Below are 24,498 nucleotides of genomic sequence, written 5' to 3'. Positions count from 1 at the left end.
AGCCAAAGTTGGATCTTTTCAAACACTATCATTTTACGAGAAGTGAAGCCAAATGTTTTAGCTTCTCCTTGTTATTCAAAGAGGTCCGGTTTGAGTCAAGAGACGTGTGTGTCACTGCCAAGAACGATGGACAGTGTGCTCACCTGTACTCTATCTGGTCTATCTCAGTCAACTGCTACTGTTACATTTAATGATCTCTAAAACAAAAGCTTAAAGTAAGTTAACTTCTTTTGTTCCTCCCTTCTTTCACTTTCCCCACTATTTTCTTTCTGCTTATAGTCAGTATCTTGGTGCTCACTTCACCTCCACTGTTCATCCTTCCTCCCACACGTGCTTTCCCAGAATGCTTGTGCCTGTATTCTCATGTATCTCACTTCTCAACCTCTTCTGATATGTTCAGCCATGTCTCTTCTGTCTTTTCCTTTCCTCATTCTAGTTGTTAGCCACCTTTCCATTTGTGATAGAGACAAAACCATGCCCAAAATGAAATTACATCCTTACTTTGTGGATATGAATGGTTTGCAGTCTAACTGGGAGGATGTATTAAAGAACTCCTTAGGCAACTGTCCTGGGTCTGCTACAACTCAAAGTTTTCTTTAATGACCAAAGACAGAGGGATATCAGACATGTAACCAACGAAAGAAGGAAAAGGTAACAAGAGCCTGGATATATAAACAGATTGCTTGTCTAAGTATGAAAGTAATGCTTGCACTCAAGGTTGCCTTTCTTGCTAGAGAAATCAGTTTTGCGGGTCATGTTTCAAGAAAGGTGCAGAAGAACCTCTCAAGCATTACTAGGAAGTGCCTGTATTTTCTGTCCATCCAGGACTATGGCAGTTTATAGAATTTGCTGTGGTTTTATTTTTATTTAAATAAAAAATCTTCGAAATAGAGGAACTGAGAGACTGTAGTACTGCTGAGAGCACCTTTGGCTTCTCAGAGATGACTTACAAGACAGGTCTTTACTTTCTGTGTGTCTGGATTTGAATTAGCACAAGGAAATTCAAGATCTTACTCTACTCTCTAAATGTCACTTTGATCTGTAAATCGGCTCTATAAAGGTCATTCTGATACAAATCTGAACTCTAGTTACTCTTCCTATTACCCATGAATGACTTCAAGATCCAGGAAAATGGGAAAAACATACGAATCAGACGTCACAGGATCCAAAATATTCTTCATCTTAATCAGGGCAGATCATTCTCTCTTGTCTAGCAATTCTGTTGAAAGACTGATAGCCTGATAAATCTAGGAACGGTTACTTTAACCTCACTTACAATAAGATATTCCATGACATATTCCTAGCCTCTTCTAAACCCTCTTTGGGAAACCTGTTGCCATATTATCCATTTTATTCAACAAAGCTTGTCATGGAATAGTAGAATGGCAAAATTATCCAACTCCAAACTAGTGAAGGTGCTTAGTTTTGGCAGTGGTGATCATGATCTATTCTCTCTGAAGGGGCATTCACAGAAGCAATCCCTGAAAATTCTGAACAGACTGCTAGCACAAATACAATTCCATAAAGCAGGGCTGTTCACTTTAATAATGAAACTCTGGTACCAAGATGGTTGAAACATCAGACTTCTCAATAATTAAATGGACAAGGACTCCTGACTCCAAAGTGCAGGAAGGTTGTTTTGATTTCTAAATTCCATTCTATAAATTAGATCTTTGAAGGAAAAAAAATGACAAAATCTAAGTAAAGCTTATCTTTATAGCTTCAGGTTGTGAAGTATTTTGCACCTTTTCTCTTGAGATTGGAGATTCCTCAAGTGAAACAGTACAAAACAGCTCTGAAAGAAATTTGCCCTTTGCTGACCTTTTTGGAAAAGTAAAAATCAGAGCACAGTTTATATCTCCTCTCATACTCTTTGGAACTGAGAACATCTTCCAGATGTCTCACTGTACTGACTATTCTAACTACTTTTTCTCAGATTGAAATAGGGAAACATTCTCTTTCAGAATCTGCTTCCAATGCTCACTTCAGAAATACCTGGTTCCTTACATTTGTTTTGCAGTTGACGTAAATGAAACTGCCATTTGGAATAAAGCTCAAAGGCTGTCTTGACATGAGTCAAGAACAGTATGATACAAATCTCGATCTTCTCAGGATTCAAAGATGACATTTAATTAGCAACTGTGCTGTGAATGAAAGACAGAACTTCTGGCCTGCAGTGCCTCGCACACAAAGATGGTGAGGGGAAGTAAACTAGATTTTTTAAATGCAAAATCTTTAGAGCAGGTTTCACATTAAGGTGACCAAATTCTGCGTTTCAATATCAGATTTCAATACTGAAGAGCTTTTCAGAGGTGTCTGACAAACTCTTCTGTCCCAAATACTTAAAATAGGATCCTCTCACTTTGTTTGAGAGATCCATTGCTGAAAAAATATTTTTAAGAAAGCCTTTGACTTCTACCATATCTGGTATGTGAGCAGTAACTTGAAGTTTAGTAACTGTCAAGTGACTGTGTTACTGAGTCACTCTTAGATATTTTCATTGTGGAGTATTTTCTTCTCAACCTCAGATTTGTACCTACTTCTTTCTCCTTTGAATGTATCTTTTCTTTTTTCGTAAGTGGCAAGAGCATGCTATATATTTCCCAAGAAAAAAGTTCCCAACTCAAACAATTCACAAACCGCATGATACGTCACACAACAGGATGAAATGGATAGTAGCAAAAGTCTTTCCACAAACTAAGGAGTGGTGTTTTAAAAGAGGTCACCACTGCATCAAATAATACCCTGAACGTGATCAGCTGTCTTGGCTACTTACTCATTCAAGTAATCTTCCATCTATATAGAATAACATAGCATTGTTCAAGAGGCATGAGAGGAATTTAGTGCCCTTCCTTCTCACTGAGGATTCCAGCCTAAAGAAGGCACTCTTCACGACTGCCAGGAGAGGCACAGTCAGAAGAGGTGAACGGCAATTAAAAACCTCTCTGAGGAACTCTCCTCTTAGTTACCATTGATGCTTTATAATCAAAAGCTGGCAGTTTCAACAGCCACAAGCCAGGCTGCTCTTCCTCCAATGAAAGGAAGATCTTTCAAGACAGCTTCCAGAGGAGATGAAGGTCCCTCTTAGAAGCAGATCAAAAGAAAAAAACCCTTTACAAAGAAATTTAAAAGGGAGGGAAGGAAGTATGTGCCCCCATCACATTCATTCTATGAGATTATTCTGGACAAGAGTAAGAGTTATGAATCATGATAACAGAGATTGCTGGGTGAAACAGGGCATAGATTCTGAAAACAGCACACAAGATGGAAACAAGAACTTTGAGGCAGTGCCAAGATCAGGTTGCTTGTCTCTTATCAATAGCCCTGGCAAACTCCTAACAATAACCAACACATTTTATAAATCAATAACTCAAATAACACCTTATTGTCCCCTCTCTTCAAATATGTGAACATGATGTAAAACGTGCTGCTTTCCAGTATTTTAACACATACCTCAAAGAAATCAAAGTTCCTGGTTGTTAGTCCATAAACGTAAAATGCAGCAGGCCAGCCACTGACTGGTTTTGAGCCATGCAGCAAAATCTCTTGGTGCTACCACATGGAAAACACTCTGGACCCACCCTGGACTGAATTTGACTAATTCCACTGAACATGCAAATGCACCAATTGACATAAATAAACTACAAAATGACAGGAACAGTATCAGTAGGCAGGTATTACATACAGGAACCCCAGCACTGTGGAGATCTGCATGGCAATATCTGCGTTTGATCACCAGGTCTGAGAACATTGTTTTAGTTTTAAGTGTTTAATTTCCACTGTACATGGAACAAGTGAAAATGGCCAGAATGCCTAACCAGCTAGGAGCACTCATAAACTGGTATGCCCCAAATCTCTCCTATATGAACTCAAACGCCTCCTTCAGGACAGTATCCCATGAAACTAATATTCAGGGAAATTATTTCCTGCACTCACATGCTTAGATGAGAGATCTCTTCCAGGCTGTTTTTATAATTTACCTTGGGCAATCATTGTGCTAAATACAGAAGTAGTTCAAGAGTCAGAGTTCTATAGCTCCTTCCTCCAACTGTGTGTCCTCATCAGTGGAATGCAGAGCCCTGACCTCCTTGCCTACTTTTCTCTGGCCTCTAAGACCTTTGCTTTCCTGACCACAGAGTGGCTCAGGACAACGCTTTTCCTAGAAGAGCCAAGAACATGGCAGTAAGTGCACTCTCCTGGCATGGGATAGCTGTAGTTACAACTTCTTCATGCTGAGAAGGAACTAAAACCCAGACCTCCTGCTTCACGGACAAATAGAGGAGAGCCACAAAATGGTCAGAGGGCTGGAGCAGCTCCCCTATGAGGACAGGCTGAGACAACTGGGGTTGTTCAGCCTGGAGAAAAGAAGGCTCTGAGGAGACCTTATAGCAGCCTATTGGTACCTAAAGGGGGCTACAGGAGAGATGGGGAGGCACTCTTTATCAGGGAGTGTAGTGAGAGGACAAGGGGTAATGGGTATAAGCTGAGAGAGGGTAGATTTAGACTAGACATTAGGAAGAAATTTTTCACTGTGAGGGTGGTGAGGCACTGGCACAGGTTGCCCAGAGAAGCTGTGGATGCCCCATCCCTGGAGGTGTTCAAGGCCAGGCTGGATGAGGCTTTGAGCAACCTGGGCTAGTGGGAGGCATACCCCCCCCATGGCAGGGGGGTTGGAACTCGATGATCTTTAAGGTCCCTTTCAACCCAAACCATTCTATGATTCTATGAATTTAGATTACCAGGTTATTACTCATAAGAAGCACTACTTCTGCCACCAACAAAGACAATTCAGGAGAGCTCACAGACACCTGCAGAAAATCAGTCTGCAGAGGTGTGGGTTGAAACCTGTCTGATTTCTGCATTCCAAATGGCCTTAGGCAGAAAGACAAGCACATAAGCAGCTGGGCTAGCAAGGAAGGGGATGCTAGAGGGCATGTCCACTAGCACATTTTAAGGTATCTGGAAGAGATTGAGCTCAAAATCTTAGATGCTTATGCCACTATTCACACCTAATTAGGTCACCCGGATTTCACTGACTTGCTCTCTTGAGCTTAGGCTCCTAAATTCTAGAGCAGTCATGCAAGAGGCACTTAAATGGCTTGCTTAATGCTTGCCATACACACAAGTCCATCAGGACTCCTGGATTTAGGCAGAACTCAAAAATACACTCCATGTAATTTCACTGAGTGGCTCGGCAGTAATAGTGGCTAGAAAGAGGCTGGAGGCTAAGGAAAAACCCCTTACACAACTCATTAATTCAGAGCTACAGTAAGATGTTGGGTTCCCTTCTGTTCATGCACACATATATCCCTGTAATCATAAACCTTCACTCAGAAGAACGTTTGCTAGAAGCCAAAAGAGAAGCAACTGTACACACTTTATATGCAAGTATTATGTACCTTAGCCATGAGCGTTGTTCCAAAGCCACCTTGATAGTTATTAGCAGATGGCACTCCTTCCATCACTCCAGGAACAGGGTTGTATGTGTCACTTGACCAACAGCGACCTGAGCTCATATTTAGGATTTTGGCCAGTAGCTTTGGGTCAAGACCTAATCTGTCAAAGGTCAAGGAACAGAAGTATTAATGTAAAAATGAGTAAGACATGGGTGACTTGTTTTATATCTTAGGACCCTACCATAATTTCTCTCCCTTTATTATAAGTCATGAAAAATGACAGAGTATTGATATTGGGGGTAGGGATGCTGCATCTTAAATTAAAGAGCATCAATCCACCATTAAAGCAGTAGTTTTCAGAGCTTTTTTCCTTTTGCACTAAGCAAACCCCCTTCACCTAGCAATTTTGAAAGTGAAAGCAAAATAAAGGTCTTCTGGAAACAGTAGTTCCCTCGCATTTCAATTACTAAAAGGTGTTCTCTGTTCTGCTACCTACTAGGTCACATAATTGTTCTTCATATCAAAATTATACTCTCTAAAGCAGAAGAAAGCAAAAAAATTCACAAGCAAGTGCGGCAGTGTGAGAGTATTAGTGCAAAGTGTTTATACGTGAATACTAGTGCATTTTTGATGTAAGCAAGATAATGCAAATGATACTGCTCTAATAATAACTGAACAAAAATGCTACACTTCTCAAAAAATATTTACTATTGTACTATTGCAGCCTGTACATTCTTTGCTTTGTTATTATTAAACCTTCATTATATACTCTTGCTTTATGAGGCAAGTCTGCCTTTCACTGTGACATGTTATCTATTCGCAAACATACATTATAGTTCTGGGTCAACTGTTGATAAGGTTACTGATCCTGATAAAAGAAAGCTTGTCCAAGTAGAAACATCATTTGTTCTGTCACAGAGCTGATGGCATAAACTGCTGCTCTATGTAGACCCTGAAAGTACTCCAAAATTATAGGAAATTAATCCTCTTATGAATTAACATTCATGCTGACACTAAGTTGCAAGTGTAATTTTACACCAATTGCATTTATACCAATAATGAGCAGCAGTTTATCTGGCCCTGTACAAATGTTCGGTTATGCTCATGACAAAGAAGAAAGCAAAGGAATTATCTTCATTAACAATCCAAGAGCAGAAAAAGACATTTCAAAAGAGATATATCACAACCTTCTATAAAAATATTTTTAATAGAAGTCAACTCTCTGTACATTAGCTCTTACATCACAGACATTTTGCAGATCTCCATAGCCATGGGGATCCTAGCACTGCTTCCAGGCACTGTAGCACTCAAGGTTTTAATTTGTAGATGAGAAAAGCTTCATTCACAACAGAATAGTTGCTAAAATTTATGTCTATTTATTCCAGAATGCATTTTGGGTTTGAAAAACTACACTTAAGACAACGGACCCTACAGCATGGTTCCTGTTCCCATAACAGCAAACGTGTCCTAAAATTCTGTCCTCTTAATGCAAAGCAAGATCACTTTCTGTACTGCAAAGGTAGTTTTTAGCATTACTGCTGTGCAGTCTTATTTATGAATTGCTGCAGCAGCCCCTGGAATTCAATGAAAGGTCTCCTGCTGGTCTGGATGGGATCAAGCTTTATTCTCCTCCCCATTTCTTTCTAACCCTCTGACTCAACAGAATGCTTTCAACTGCCATTTATTTTTTTAAAAATGTATTTTCCAGCACCAATATGTTTTCACAGTATTTTAATTGTACTTTTAGCTTCTATAGTGCATCAAAGTCTTCATCAAGAATCACTCTGAATAAATGTTTTTCTTGTCATCTAAAAAACCTGCACCAGGAACGGACAACGCCTGAGCTTTCAAATGCACAGAGGTTGCTTTTTTGGCCAAAACAAATCTCTTGGCTTGTTTGTTTCCTTACTGTTGTTGCAGATCAGTATTTTTAGCAATACTATGCCTGCTTGTGCCATATCTAGCTGCGTGCAAGGCCTGTAATTACAGCTGCGAGTATACCGAAGACAGGGAGCTTATTATTTCAAAATGCATATAACCCTCCTAAGAACACTGTTCTTATAGTGTTCCAACTACCTCTCTGTGAAAGTATACTTTAAAAAATATGTGTGTATTATACAGATAGGTAAAATATTGTCTGCACTAGATCTGGCATATTTTTTCTCTAGGAAAGAAAAAGGAAGATAGTGTCAGTTTAAATCCCTGCTTCTTCAAACTTCGTTGCTCTTAAACACCATGCAGATTCTCTTCAGGAGACCTAAACCTTTTTTTTTCTCCTCCTTTGCAGCAAGTGTATCATTAATAAGAGCAAGTTAGAAGTGCTTTGCATTTCATCTTTCTGAGGATTCATCCACTGGTGCATATATAACTGACAGCTAAAATTAGACATATATTAAAATCAGTTACTGAAGAAGTCCTCTGTCTTCCACTGTGCCCAAAGCTTGTAATGGTCTGAAGCCAGCTAGAATATACAGTAATTGTCATTCAGTGAGAGTCTATCCTAGAAAGTCATGCTTCAGTGGAGAAGACTGAGTTTCCATTTGAAATCAACAAATTAATCCAAGACAGGTATCTGAAAGGGCAAGTTTAATAGGAAGCAGCTACTGGGCTCTCAACCATGATAAAATGTTATTGCTGTTTCCCTGTAAATTGGCTGGGAACATATGATACTCTCTGCATATGAGCTGCATTGCTGTTCAAGAGATATACTGCTCAAGCTATCAAAATGATGACAGTCTGCCAGTCCCCATAACAACTTGCCATTGGATGTGGCAAGAGCTTGTGCATGCATGTGTGAATTTAAAATTACCAAAATTTTCTTCTCCCTTATAAGCAGAAAAGAAGTCCATGTATTAAATGTACTTATAATAGAGCCAAAACAATTGCTTCCCTCAAATCAGTGCTTCTTCAATAACATTCATAGTGAACTGAACAGCAGAAATTCAGTAACAGACACACATACCAAAAAATGGTTAAAATAGGATCCCTTCAAGCCACTGCTCAAAACTCAAGATTTGCTGAGCTTTGATAAAACAACGTCCTGAAATTTGCATACACTCCTCCAAGAGTTCAGTCTGGAACAGACAGAAAAATTGAAATAGCATCTCACAAAAAAGGTACATCCTGGTCTCACTTTAGGGTGTAACAACTGAAGTAGCTGAACTGTTGAGAGCTTCCCATCTCAAGGTGCTTTGGATAAATACCATATGAAGTTACAAATATTCAAGCAGAACTTCAGGACTTTTCTAACACAGCTAAAAATGACTTTGCCATTGGGATATTAAACAAGCTAAGTGCTTTCAGGTGTCATTACTAACCTTTACAAGACTTAGCTATAGCCCCATGCTGAAGACACCAGAGCCATGGTGCTGTTGGAGGAATTATTTTTCAAGGCACTCCTTCTAAAATTTGCATCAAAAATCATCCCTCAGCCTGCACCACACGCTCCTCTTTACACTGTTGACTTCCCTTTCTGCTCAAGTCTTCTACCTACAGCCCAGAGATGCTCACAGAAACCAGATCTAGAAGCTGAAACTACATTTAGATTCAGTATCAGAGAGCAAAGTTCTTTTTCCACCTTTCCACTTCATGTATCTAAAAAAAAGCAAGCAGATGCAAGTCCACATACAGTAAAATGGCTTGGGAAAGAGCTGCATTTGCAGCTTTTGACATAAATATGGGTGCTACCACAGTCCCTCCTTGTAGAGACAACCTTCCCTGCTGTTGGAAGTACAAAAGTGACTTTGCAGTGAGGTTTTGGCCATAGAGCTCTTACTGCTCTCCTGGTCCCTTATATCCCAACCATATTAAGCAACTTTGTCCTATCTTGTGTCACCACATAAGCCCTTCCCTGAGTCTGTGCAGACACTTTCTGAAGCGACTGCAAACTGCCTGACAGACAGCAACTGCCATCTGACCTAAACACAAACCAGGTATCAGCAATGTTTCATTTCCGAGCTTTATTTTGCTAGTTTTAGACAGTGTTGCACTGAAACTCGGGGGTCAGTAAAAGAAAGTTACTGACATTGAGAGGATCAGCAAAAAGAAAAAGAGAAATAGTTTATGGCTGCAGACAATATCACTTAATGTTTATATTTCTTATTTGTGAAGTTTACATGTACTTTGTGTATTGGTTTGACACAATAAATCACTACATTATTTTGCAATATGCACGTTATCCATAAAATCGTATAGCAAAATCTAGTCAAGATTTTTCTACTGACAAGTTGCACTATCATGCTAGAAAAAAAGAAAATACAAATGAAAATGAAATTCCAGAATGTCTGCCACGCCTTCTAACTTTAAGTAGCAACATTGATAAAGCATCAGGAAATTAATGGAAACAAAACAAAACAAAACAAAACAAGCATTTCAGTGGTCAGCACTCAGGATGAATTTTTTTAAAAATTAGTTACAGAATCCAACCCAAGTCACTTCCAGTGAAAAAAGACATCTTCATTACCAAATGAATACGATTAATAAAGGAAGATTATGTTAGAGTAAAGTAAAAAAGCAAGTGGGATATAAATGCAGAAATTACATAGCAATATTGTCTATTTTTATGGGAGTTCATTGTGGAATGTTTGCTCATTAATGTCATTTTTCCTTTCTCCTCACCACACCCTGTTTGCTACTTATGTTGAAGTTTCGAAAAATTCTATAATTTCAAATAGAAAATAAATAAAACAATAGTAGATATCATCTAAAAATCTGAAATGAATGAAAGTGTAACTCACTGCTTCACAAAATGAAAACTTAGGCTGCATGGTTTATGAAAACACTAGAGAAGAAGTGGTTTATTAATAGAAATAACATCACACTTTTGAAGACTTAAGCTCAAGTATATAGTGGTTTCTGGAAGGTGCTTTAATATGACTTTCTAGTTACATCTAGTTCAGTCAGCAATATTTTGAATAATTAATTATCCAAAGTCCCTAAGACTCAATATTTAAATGATGTAGCAGATATACACCATATATGACATGAAGATATTTTATATTCTATCTAAAAGTTAAGAAGATATCTAAGCTTGACAATTGCTACTATAAAGTTTTTAGATTTCCAGTATCCTTTACCATTATAGGTCAGAATCAGACTTTCTTTACCAGATATGCATCAATCTAATAAACCAAGGTCAGCTTCCTACACTCTGCAGGCTGGGCACCCACACTATCCTTTGAGTCTTAGACTTGAAAAAAACACAAATAAATTTGTTATTGTAGCAAAACTTCTAATAATTAAAATTACAACTGTTAACTGGTACATTAGAAATTTGTACACACCAGAAGTGGAAAGCTCTTATTCTACTTATAAGCAGAAGTCACCTTCTCCAGGATTTAAGTCACAGCACATTAAAATCAATGCAAGGGTTCTACATTACTTCATAAGGCTTTAAATTGCGGCTTCCATCTTAATCCTCATGCAGTTTTGAACTAAATGAGATTCTACTCTTTGTGTAATTCAGGTTACAATCAGCAGGTTTCTTCTACAATAAGTATAGTACTTCTTGATTACTGTGACTGTGGGGTGGGAAGGTTTGTGTATTGCCACCTTCACACTAGATTTTTGCTTACAAATGCTGAATACCAATTCAGCCAAAATTTAAACTGGAAAAGGATAAAATGAAAATTCTAAACAACTTCAAGCTACAGTGGCTGCAGACATCAACTCGTTCAACACATGGCTTACATGACTAGAATATCTGTCTTCCAAACCTCTTGATTTTATTTCATCTTCAATTTTAACTCTAATCGTTCTTACAAATGTAGATAAAAATATAATGAAAAATCAGTTGCATATGCTTTATTAAGTGAACCATAACTTAAAACAGAACCTGATGAAAGCTTTACACTACACTGGATTACAATAGTTGTATACAACACTACTGTTTTTATTATGGCTTGATGCAGACATGCTTCAGTATCTTACAGACTCTCAATTTTAAAATGTAAATGGTACAGGATATTGATAAACCAATTAGCACTGATGCAAAGCAAATTCCTCTTTTATCTCAATTACAACATGACAACTTAATAGGTCAAGATAGTCTAACATCTGAGACAAGGGCAATTCAATAAAACAACTGCATCTTGATATGGTAATTAAGAGGAAATGTGAATCCATTACATTGCCTTGTGTGTGTGAGCACATGTAGATGTTCTTATTTATTTATTTGTTTGATGCCCTCTTGCTGTTTATAGAGTATCAAATCCACATGAGAACACGGTCTAAAGCCCAGTTGATAAGTATCTCTATATCTGTAGTTTTAGCAGGCCAATTTTAAGGATGCAACTGTGCAGATAAATAATTCATGAAGAGCCTTTAAAAGATACACAACTGCAAGATAATCTCTTCAAACATAGGACTTCTCTGTATAAACTTGGAAATTATTTAGATCTGGCTAAGAAAATTTATGAAGGTTTGAATACTGTGATACTGAACTGGTACTTGCATGCACTATACTGGAAAACAAAACAAAATCTCAAAGACCACAGCAAAATAAATAGGTTACAATTGGGAAGGAAAAATAATTTTGTTTGAATATGCTGCCACTTACAAGTCAGATTCATCACTTGCTACAAAAGAAATGGTACTCTTAGCGTTGACAAGAGTGTAGTGGAATGTACTCCAGCTTTTTGACAAACAAGAGGTTTTGGCAATTACCACTGCAGTGGTAAAGTTGAATAGGAAGGTGGATGTTCTTTTTTATGCTTTGATCTTAATTTGATACACACTGTACTAGAAGTTTTACTTTACAACATATTTTGGAACAATTTAACAAAGTAAACAAAGACAATAAGAGCCATATGGGAGTATAATACTCTGAATACACTGTACATTAGTTTAGAATACAAACAAGAAGTTACCTCTATCTTACCTCTGCTTGTTTATAATGCAAGACAAACATTATTCCACATTGCACTATGGCAGAACAAATACACTCTTAACTTCAGATCAGAATGCAACAATCTATACAGCCAATACAAGACAATATTCCTGTTCTGAAGAGCCTGACCAGTTAAATAATCCCTTTAGCAAGTTAATGGCTTTATAAGAGAATTTCTGGCAAAAGTTTATCTAAGTCATCTAAGGATCACTGTCTCAGAAAAAGTCAATCACAAAACATAAAAATGGTTAACACAGAAAAAATGCTTCTATCCAATACAAAAATCAAACAAACCTGATTCCAAGATTCATAGCCTCAGCAGTTCCAATCATGCTGATGGCCAAGAGCATGTTGTTGCAGATCTTTGCAGCCTGAAAATAAATTAAACCATCAATTAGTTTCTGCATTTTCATAGAGCTAATGTGTAGAAATCTTATTTAACTAGGTCCAGGGCAGTACGATCAGATACGTTCTGACAGCTCTCTTCTAAAGGTAGCACCAGTAAGCACAGATCTACAGCAGTATAAAGTCAATGAAAGCTGCCCTACGGTTCCTTCAGAGATTAGGAAATACTTTTTTTTCCTAGTACAGTAGCTCAGTTAGTATATGTGGCATGTAGGGGCTCTTTGTCCTTCCAAATACTCAGTAAATCTAAATTTAGAAGAAACAAAATTAAAATCTGTGTCCTCCAACAAGTATAACTTCAACAAGCCAGTGTGGAGAAGCACCAGGTCAGATGTTTTGGTGCTAAGCTATACAACATGCTGGAGAAGAGCACCATGAGGTTATTTACAAACACATGGTTGAAGACGAGTAAAAAAGCATACAAGTACAAAGACATATGATCATATCTTTAGTTTTGGAATAAAAGAGTAGGTATCATTAAAGAAAAACAAAGCAACAAAAATAAAAGACTGAGATAACTAGTAACCCCTCAGGAAGCATTACCTGTCCGGTTCCAACCTCTCCACAGTAGACCACATTAGAACCCATGCATGTCAGCAACTCTTTGGCAGCATCAAATTCTTGTTCCACTCCACCAACCATGAATGTAAGGTTTCCAGCTCGAGCAGCTCCAACACCTGAATCAAAACAACATTGGACTTAATACCACTATTTAAAAAAACTTAAGTACTTTATCTTATCAATAAAGAGTCTGATGACATAAAATTTCCATGCTTAATAGTTGACTTACGATGAACCTTTCAAAGTCTATGTAAAAGTAAGCCTATAGTCCCAATACTTACAGGATCAGAGATCTTAATTCTCAAACATTTGATGAAGATAAAGCCACCTTATATTTCAGTCACACTGGCAGACAAACAATTCACAAGACTTACAGAAAACTGGCAATGTCACTCTTTGCAGTTTCCTGTGAAGAAACAATCACCCTTCCTGCAACTTTGCACCCCACAAAATTCACTATATCTGAATTATCAAATAAAATTTCTGTATTCTTCACATAAGACTATTGATAAACTATTGCTCAAAGTTAACTCTGCTTTTATCAGCTTTGCCAAACCTAGACTAATTTTTATAAATGCTTCCCGATTTTCACGTAATTGAACATCTGAAAGACACAGGCATATAAAACCAAGCCTTCTGAATCTCTGCAGTTTATTATGTTTCTAATCTGAAGAAAAATTCTACTGAATTTGAGAAACTTTGTGTCAGTTTCCTTCGCATAAACTTAACACATATACAACTATGTAAAGAACCACACAGAAAGCAATGTAAAAATGATTCACACACATACATAAACACACTATTCACAGTTTTATTCCTGTAAGTCTGACCTGCCTTCACCACAGGTCAGTAAGCACACACCATAGTTCTTTGATTATACAGTTCCTAAGGACAAAACCAGCAAATTTTTCATTATATTTATCACCTCCATGAAATATTCTATTCCTTAAAGAAGACTAATTCTAATATGAATTTCTCATATGTCATTAATCTCCTCACCCTCAACATTTAATTGGTAGAACTGCTAGGAAAATTTGCCCAAACTGATGAACACACCGGCTTCCTTACTATTTTTTCACTTCACTAAGAAGCATAACCACTATAAATTTTCTCTGACACGCATCAAACTTTGGCCTGTTAGGATGTACAGCTGGAGACAATGACCTACTTTCAAATTAAACATGTTCAACTAGGTACAGAGTTCTTACAAACAGAACGTCCAAGTGAAACAGTCTGTTCTTCTTCCATGTGGTGGACCATTCTGTTTCTACAGTAAGTCAGGCTGCTCTCCAGCTATGGTTCACAGTTCTTTGTCACAAATTAGCTACCATAATAAACATTAATAAATGTTTTTATTGAAATAGTTTCCAGAGTATAACTGGAACTGCCTTCACTGAGCTAGATGTTGTACAGCGACAAATGAAAACGCACTCTTAAAAAGCTTATCAGTTGAAGACAGAAAATTTTTTTTCAAAAAATAACACCCAACCAAACAAACCCCCCAATCTAACTACAAATGGCAAAAAAGTTATTCTGTTAGAAGTATATCCCACTTAAACCAGACATTTCTGCTTTCCTTGTTCCCCATTAATAAATGAAATTATGCAATAAAAAACAATAGAAAGAGGAAAAAATAAGGCCATAACTAAGATATCATGGCAACCAAGTTTGTGTACTAAAAATTCTGACAAAGTGGGCAACCACAGCAGGTTAGTCAGAGCTTCTCTCAACTTAAAGCCTTAAGCCTACGCAAGTGCTGTACCACAGCTAAAGAATGGTCAGTCTTCAACTTCCTTTCTGACATCAACGACACCAACACTGCAGCTCCTCACGCTGAAGAATTTGAAGAATTTTTGTTTGCTTTCCTATAAAAATTTCAATTGGTGCACTGTCTCAGGGTGTGTGTCTACAAATGCCCCTTTCTGTATCTGCCAAGTATTTACCTCCCCCATCCTGCCTTCCAATCTGCACCATCTTTTGAATTCACTGAATAACTTCAGACCAAATTGACAGACAAGGCCCCAAATTAGTAGATACCTACCAACTATGTGAAAATACACAACAGCAGAAAGGGGCTCCCACTGGTGAAGTGGCTGATCAACCTATATATCAACCTAGGATCACAGGAATGTTGGGGTTGGAAGGGACCTCTCAAGATCATGTAGTTCAACTCCTCTGCTTGAGCAGGGTCAACTGGAGCAGGTTGCCCCGGACCGTGTCCGGTCAGCTTTTGAATATCTCCAAGGATGGAGACTCCACAACCTCTCTAGGCAACCTCTTCCAGTGTTTGACAATGCTCACAATAAAAAAAAGTGTTTTCTTCTGTTTCAGATGGAATTTAATGTTCTCTAATTGCCCATTGCCTCCTGTCCTGTAACTGGGCACTACTGAGAAGAGTCTGGCTCCCTCTTCTTTGTTCTCTCCCATCAGGTTTTCATACACATGGATGAAATCCCCCCGAGCCTTCTCTATGTGATAAACAGTCTCAGCTCTCTCAGTCTCTCCTCCTATAAAATATGCTCCAGTCCCTTCATTTTCTCCATGGCACTTAGCTGAACTCACTCCAGTAAATCCATATTTTTATTGTACTAGTGAGTCCAGAACTGAAGCATCCAGAAGAACTCAGTCAGACTCATAGCTTTAAAAAAAAATCAGCCTGTATATACAACACCGCTGCTCCTAGAACAACATTGTTGAGGTACTGAAATATCTACAGTGGTAAAGATCTTCCTGCTCAGGTTGAGAGACATTCTATTTGCAGCCAATCCTTAATCTCACTTGAACAGCTCCTTCCCAGGCAACTCACAGGAACTAGGCTATGAGTAAATCCTAGATTTAGAGCTAACACAAACAGGTCACCTTGTTGGCTACCAGTTTACTATGTGCATGACCGCAAAGATTGCTACATTAATAAACACAAAGATTTTCATTCCATTCCTCTAGCTATTTTTATTCAAACCACATAATGGCCTTTACCACTAATCCTGTGATCTGACCTGCAGCAAATTAAGTAGACAATTTAAGTCAAAGCTTACAAACAAAATCCAGTACTATCCATCATAGGTCAATAGCCTTGTATCTAGATTACAGACTGCTAAATAGCTTCAGAGAGTCATTTATTAGAGCAAAATTAATGCTGACAATAGTTTTCAGCTGGTTAATCTTCTGACAGCTGCATTCTCTCACTTGTTCAAACACTTACATTTCAAGTAGAAAAAATAAATTAGTTAAGTAGAAAAAAAGAGCAAATTGTTGTATAATGCAGAAGGCTTGGAAAATTCTTTTTAAAAACAAAACCCCTATTTACTTCATGGTAAATTTTATTGTCTAGGGACCCTGACAACTATCAGCTATTTTATCAGAATTAAACAAGCAACGCAGCAAATCTGTAACACTGGCAATTAAAAAAAAAAAAGGCAGGAAGTCTAGAAATACAAGGACTGAAACTTCAGCTAAAAATAGAAATAAAAAATCATTAGACAAGAATGTACAGTTTTATTTCACAATCATGGATTCCATACCAACAACACAGGCCAGTAAAGCATTATCTGCTTCTAACAACACTTAAGAGAGCAAGGGAGAAAGCAGAGCAGCTAATGTAATATTAAAAAGCTCGTTATTATTCTTTATATTTTGATTTTTTTAAAGATCTCTTAGCACCTAAGATAATTCTTTATGTACCACTGCTGATTAGGGTCAAAAGTCCTTCAGAATCTATTTGCTCTTTCTAAAATACAAAAAGCCTTTTCTCATCCTCAGGGAATGGCTTTCTGAGAAACTGTATTTGTGATTAGCATGTGTAAGACTTCTTCCACTGCAAAGCAAGACTGCTGGAGCTCACGGCTGCACTCCTACAATTGTCTTCTCTAGGATGATCCACCCACACCTGTGTGCAGAATTCTTTCAGGAGGACACACCAGGAGATCCCACAGAGTAGCTCAACTCCAAGTCAGTAAGTCATAACATCATCAGAGTTTTTCCCAGAGATACAAACTGATAGGAACAGGTTTGCAGATAAATATGGTAAGAGATCTAGCTAGTGAGGGGGCATACATAAAAACAAATTGGGGAAAAAGCATGATGAGAAGTTATAGAGTAGTACTGCAGTACGGCATACCCACTTGGAGATGGGTTTCCCACGTGGGTATTAGAAGGTTTTGGACTAAGATCTGAAAAATTAATTCCTTTCATCAGAAGAGGTACATACAGAACTGCTCTTAAAAGCATTCTGTTGCATCAGGCTGAGTTACTTGTGGGTCAAGGACTAGTTCAATCCACGTGCTTCTCACTTTGATCGCCAATGGATTGCTCGGTGAACCTGATGCACAGTGGTTCCAGAGTTCACTATTTTAGATGAAAATGTGAATGGAGGCTTAGGAGCCCTCATATGACAACAGCAACTGGCCGCAGCTATCCTGGGACAGTTTGGAGATGACCTCAAGATGACCTAGCCTCCAGACCAGGCTTCCTAGTTCTGTAACCACTCTGCCCTTCCATATTCACTTTTCCTTGCTTATTACAACAGTATTTAACGTGCTGAAAAAAAGTGTTGTAATTTCCCACTCATGTTTCCAGTTAAAAAAAAAAAAGTCTTACCTCTATAGCTACATCATTAAAGCAGCTTGGCTTCAATCAGTTTGCTTATTAGTAAGAATACAATTTGCTAGAAAAATATGTTAATGTAAAGATGTAACATGAAAGTATCTGCTTTTGGTTTCAGTTTTATTATATTTCCATAAGAGGAGCAGAGTGCAGATGAGCTAAAAAGCTGTGATGTTACAAGGCTATGCACTAGAGAACCAGCACAGTGGTGCTGCTGAAAATAGTTACACTGTTGAAAACACAGAGCACCCAAGCATACCCCTGTGCCAACATATTTAAACCACTGTTGTGTTGCACCTGCAGATAAAAGAAATTGTCGCTGACAAAGTTGAGAAGCAAAACTAATCTGACGTGAATATAACAGCATCTAGCTGCTTCAGAAACTCTGAAGGACAAGCTGGAGATGAGGGTTATAACATCAAGAAGTTTAGGCAAAAAAAAAAATCTATTTTGTCATTTTTCTATTGAACATGCAGAATTTTAATAACCAATTTTGTAATCTAAACTGGATTTAAAAAAAAACCAAACAAAAACAAAACAAAAAAAACCAGTGCTAGAGTCTTATTCCTCTCTTCTATTTTACAATGTTGCACCTTCAAGCTTAGGAGTTGAGGCTTTGCCTGTTATGCTTTGGGAAGTGCAAGGGAACACTAGTCCTTTATTCCGATATTTTTGCAAAAATGCAGCTTAAGAGACTGCAGTTGCCTCAAACAAGCAGTTTCTTGTCATGTTTGGTCTCTTTCAGATAGGGCGAACTTCAGAGCCCGCATTGATGTATCCTGTGTATGTGTGTGTGTTTTTAAGGACTAGGCAGTTCTTTTTAGGTACCTGTCAGCTCACATGAAATACTTTGTCTTTTGAAAGTCACAAAAAAGTTAAACCAAGATACACAAGAAAAGATTAACTGAAAAGGTTACTATTGTTTTGCTACATATATAAGTCCAAAGCCAATTAAAAGGCATGTATAGGCAAAATCAGCTACAAATCCCTGCTGGAAATAAAATTAGAACATTTAAAAGTATACTATAAATTTTAAATAGCCACGAGGAGACTTGTTATTTTATAAAATATAACTCAAATATCAATTTTTTCTACTTGCTTCATCGACAACGTCTGCCATCCTCAATCTATTTCCAGGAAACAAGTAAGCAGCACAGTCTCAGAAAAACAACCCCCACAACACACCAACACTCAAAGGGCTTGTGTTTCTCCCTATTCTAAAAATCAGCATCAAAGCTAGACCTATGAAGCTATTCTGCTGCTGTGTAACTAAAACACAGTAAATCACTTAATTTGCTCGAAAGAACTTAAATGTTTTAACCAGTCTGCCATCAGCGGAGATAAAGAAGAGGGCCGATGGGACCGAGCTGCAATGTGAGCCGTCTTTAAAATGCAATTGTTCTAATCATTTTCTACAGATGCAGCCTCACAAGGGGCTGCTGTCACAGGGACCATTTAGGACTTGTTATGGTGTCTCTATTGTTTACCAGCGACACTTGCTAAAAAGGCGACAGCTGGGACAGAAAGCTGCTCCTCAACGAACAATATAATCCAGTGAAAGTAATCAACAAATTTAAGGGTGTTAATTAACTTTACACTTTATCATGTTCAATTAGTTGTCCTTTCTCGAAAAGATTGCCGTGCACAATCGGTTTAGAGCGTGCCATGTTTGATTTGTAAGTGATCACTGTTTCTGTTTCAAAGTCCATGTCAGATGTTCTCTTGGGTTTTGGTGACACAGATGAATGGCTCCGCACATGTTAGGGGGTGATCTGGTTTAACACAAACCAGCATAACATAACCCCTTGTTAATGTATTGCTGGCCTTTCCAGAGCAAGAACAGAAACACCCGTGTGCAGACGGACGCACGCACACATGCACAAAGCCCCTGAGCAGCACCACAGACAACGAGTCAAAGTTTCGTTTTTGCTGAAATGCAAAGACACAAATAAATGGGCAATTTTTCATCATTATATCTCAAAGCAAGACTTGTCTTTTAGGGGCACGCTTGGGATCATTTCTTCCCAGCAAGATCCCTAGTTCTGCTGCATTATGCACTATGCACAAGCACCTTCGTACATTTTACATAATGCACGCTGCCTTTCCTAATGGCAGCTGAGCAAGTGCTGGGTAGATGTGCTAAGTTCTTGTGTATATCAAATTCTGTGGTGACTTTTAAATTACTGTACTGCATTTATAATAGCAGGGATTCTACAAGAAAGTTGAATTAATCTATTATTAAAATTTGCCATTTTCCCTTTAATGCACTGCTTGCTAATGGGACAAGGCAAAGCTCATGATGAAGCGACAATGTACTTGGAAGTGCACCTTAATGAAAGTCATTGCTGTTTCTCTCTTCTGAAAAGTAGAGCTTTGCATCACCATACCTCATAAAACAGTGATGTTTGAACAAAAATGGAAATGGAGGTTCAGGTCAGTGCTGTGAAGATTTATACAACAAGCACTCAATATTACTCCAGACAAAAGCATGCTTAAGGAAGTAGAAGCATCTCTTTTACAGCATAATTCCATTATACAATTTGTTAAATTATTGATCTGCAAAGAAAAAAGCCTAGTAGATTTTTATTCTGCAGCAACAGGCAAATTAAATACACATTATCATCATTATTTAAGCAGTTACATTCCACATAAAAACAAATGCAAAAAACCCACCCACAAAACAAAACGAAATAAAAATGCAAAGAAAGCCCAATGGAAAACTTGTTAACTCTGAAAGCTAATAATGGACTAGGTTAAATATTTAAGAGGAAATTATAGACCATATCAGAAATAGCTGAAACCACAAAACAAAGCAGTAGAAAATATTAGTTTTCTGCTAGGAAGAAGATCTGCAGGGAGAAGGGAAGCGGTCGATAGATCCTTAAATTGGACGCAATAGCTGTTCTTCTATCCCAAGTTGGCAGCTGCTACATTTGCAGACCTGGTTCATTATTTACCCATAATGACCATCAAGCTCCAGTCAAAGTCAGATCACAACAACTGTCAGCAGCTCTTTTAATTAGCCTTGTTTGAATTCAGATAAATATCACAATGGCCCAGCTTCTGCTGAAAAAGCAACAGAAGACTGCAAGGAATAAGCTGTTCTGGCTTCCTAACAAACAGCATTGTGAAGAAGTCTGGAGAACAAAAGTTTACTTTTTTTTAATTGAGGAAGGGACGGTGATGTGCACATTATTATTTTTCCCTCATGTGATATTCGTATCATGACCTGCAATTCCTGTTTATGGGGAAATTTGTGCATCTCAAATGTCAACTCAAAGCGTTACTCTGCAATCTAAAAGGTAAACTCTAAGAGCTGGTTTACAGGTACTAATCAAATCTCTAACCTTTGTGAAATCGTACGTTCTGAAAAACTGAATCAGAATTAAGGAATGCACATATTAACAGGATTATCCTCTCTCCTAATTTATCTCCTTCTGTTTGTTTATCCTCAGGGAACATAATCTTCTGTTGCATCAAGCTACTCTCATTCTCCCTGTGTCAGCAGCAGAATAATAATTCCCTCCTCCTCCTCCTCCTTCACCCCCGCCTCCCACAAGCACAGGCAAGAATGAAAAAGAGCAGATCAGACTGTGTGCATCAGCACTAATGCTCCATGCTGCTATTTTCCTAGCAGTAGCAGAGACCGAAAGAAAGATGCAAGAGAGGTGCGCAATATGCTACCTGTTCTGGGCAGCCCAGCATGAGAGGGAGTAATTAAACAGATTTCAACTCCTAGAATAATATGAAGGTAGAATATGCAGCCAGATACTGCTTTAATAGCCTTCTTTACTACGTCCCTTGCAGTCACTGTTGTATCCGTATTTTGCTAGGTGCTGTCCGAAGACAAAAGGCAGCTTCAAACTCTCCAGTCCCACATGGCAATCTGAGAAGTGTTGCTGTATGTACAAGGATCCTCAGGGGACTCAAGGAGAACATGTTCATGGATTTACATGAATCATGAAGATACATGTACATAAACAATACATATATGCATGTGTTATACTTGCAGAGGATATTGCTTTTGAGCACAGAAAAAAATCATGTAAACATCATCAGGAACTGAAAGTAGAAGAAGGTAGTGTAGAGGGAAGGATAAACCACTGATTAAACAAAATAGGCAAAATGGTAATGAGAAACTTTATGCTTTTAAAGGAAACCCTGAGCGGAATTCTATAGAGATTGGTAACTGAACTTGGCCATGGATGCCAGAATAAAAATCTTCAATCTGATTTAGATGCATTATAGAAGGACGCCAAAACACAGAAAAGAATATGTCTTCTCAATAAATCATGCAAAAACTGAGTAGAAGCTGTTGTTAAGGCAGTTTAATATGAAGGGAATGCACCAGGAAAATTTTACGAGATGGTATTAAGTAGCAACTGATGCCTCCAAAAGGATTAGCCAAAGAAAATAAATTGCAAAAGGCAAATACACACAGAAGATACCTTAACTTTTTCAACAGAAGTACAATCTGAAAAGCCTGATGAGACTGTTCTGTCTGCAGCAGTTTTTTTTAAAGTGTTACATTTAGTTCTAGTCAATTTAATGTCAAAGGAAAATATCAAAGCACCTGAAAAATTACCAACTAAGAAGGTCAACAGCATTGCAACAAGAAAGGAAATGTAGTACGATTGATTTGCTTATTTTTAATACCCAAAATACTGTATCAAAAAACATTTTAAAACAGCAGCTCATGCCAGTCATCTCTCCTATTCCCTCCCTTTATTCTGTACTCCACGATAAAAAGCCCCAGACAACAGAAAAAGCCTGCAGGTCTTCCTGCTGGAGTACCAGATTTACCTACTCCTTTACCCACCCCTAATATTTAGCTATATGGTCTAAATCTATGTGGGGCTGCAGACCGATACAGAAATATTAAAACTTAACAACAACAATTGCAAGTATCTACAGTTGTGGACAGCAAAACTAACTGCACAGAGCTTAGCACCGTTCAAAACACGTATTTCATTTTTCATCTGAACATTAGCAAGAAGACTGTAAAGCCAGTGAAGAATGGGAGCAGTATATTCCATGTATCCAAGATACCAAAGTTTCAAAGCAGACTCCAGGACAGTCCAAATGCAAAGCACATAGCACTAAGCTATCTAGTTAACCATTGCTAGGTTCTGGGTAAGCACAGCATAAATACAAGAGAAGTATCAAATACAAGAGAAACAAAGAAAATAACCATCATCTTCTTGCCCAGCACTGCTGTTTGAATTTCTAGTCATTTAGGGGAAGTCCACAAATGAAACATAAACATGCACACAGCTTCTCAACTATGCGGGCCAATGTTAACCATCCACACAGGATCCATCAGCAGGCAGGCTCTAGCACAATTCCCACCTTGCCTGGATGAGGCTTCAAGTCCCAGAAATAAAACTTCCTCTCAATCACACAGTGCAAAAACAAGAATAATTTTTGTCTGGCATTAGAAACCCGGCAAAGCTGCATATTTAACACCCACTGAGGTAATCACAACCCCATTTTCTTCAGAAACTTCCACTCTATGTAGAAGATCAGCAACCAGAAAATAGACTGTTATGGGAGTACAGGAGAAAATGCTCAAAGAGATGAACGATTATAATGTTCCCTTAGAAAAAGAGAAGGTAAAATCCCAGAGGACCGATTCTGTCTGCTCTAACTAGAATCCACAGACAATACCAAAATGAACAACAACATCAAAACCCCAAAAGCTTAAGCTTAATGTTTGCGTGGGATAGCAAAAGCCACAAATAGAACCAACAGTCCACCTCGGCATCACAGCTTTTCATCTCATCTGTTTTGACTGAGCAACATACACGCAAATTCATGACCAACAAAACCAGATGTGTGGCCAACTTCGCTGAGCCCCGTAAGTTACAAAAAGCAGCCAGCCATATGCCACCACGTTTGCAGATTTAGCTAGTTGGACTTGAATGTCTCTATCTGGAACATATGAAATACTCATGCATTCTATTTTAACTCCACAGCAAAATGCAAGTATGTTTACACAGCACTGAGGAACAGACATAAAATAGCTGAAACCTTTTTATTATAACAGAAAAACAAGAACCCTTGAAGGAAAAATAAACCAGGAAGTTTTAATATGATTGTTTACATATTTCTCCAGTATTAGTACAGCCATATCAAGATATTAATCCCTTTTACAAAAACAAAATACTTGAAACACTTCAGTCCTTCATGATTTTCTTTACCATGTTGCCCTCATATAAGCCCCCAAAAGCAACAAAACACTGAAGCATGTTTTTTCTGCTGAATAATGAAGGCATTAAGCACATTACTAAAAAAAAAAAAATAATTACAATGAGGTATGCATTTAAATGGCATTGCTCAACAGGTACGGGTTCAAGTGTTCTGCTTAACAAAAGGTTTGCTTCTTAGAAAGCCAGCTGCAGAAGCCTAAAGTCATGCAGGCAAATTTCTATTGATGCATTCATTAGTCCTTTCCTGTTATATAAGAAAATAAAAACATTGTAAACAGAGAAAAATAAACCAAAATGCATTAAAATGGGGTGGAACAGCACAGCACACCTATTCCTAAGTATTTCTGCTTTATATAAGAACTGAAGACATAGCAATGCCATATGCCAATCCCCAGCAGTAGGGACATATTTACACGTACAACATTTTAAAACTACCTAA

The 24,498-nt window shown here is 38.0% G+C and overlaps 1 protein-coding gene across 1 annotated transcript in view; it reads right to left on the bottom strand.

Moving 5' to 3' along the window:
* HIBADH (3-hydroxyisobutyrate dehydrogenase) overlaps positions 1-24,498 on the bottom strand; it is a 78,605-nt gene that overhangs the window by 1,978 nt on the left and 52,129 nt on the right. Inside the window, exons 4-6 of the mRNA XM_010076002.1 lie at positions 13,231-13,364; positions 12,577-12,653; positions 5,400-5,556 (exon numbers count right to left, since the gene is read on the bottom strand). Of these exons, the coding sequence (XP_010074304.1) occupies positions 5,400-5,556; positions 12,577-12,653; positions 13,231-13,364 (368 nt within the window). The remainder of the gene's footprint in view (positions 1-5,399; positions 5,557-12,576; positions 12,654-13,230; positions 13,365-24,498) is intronic.

This window comes from Pterocles gutturalis, unplaced genomic scaffold (assembly GCF_000699245.1).
Source record: "Pterocles gutturalis isolate BGI_N339 unplaced genomic scaffold, ASM69924v1 scaffold6788, whole genome shotgun sequence".
Classification (NCBI taxonomy): Eukaryota; Metazoa; Chordata; class Aves; order Pterocliformes; family Pteroclidae; genus Pterocles; species Pterocles gutturalis.
The sequence above is the reverse complement of the archived record's forward strand: the minus strand, read 5'-3'. Positions and strand labels throughout refer to the sequence as shown.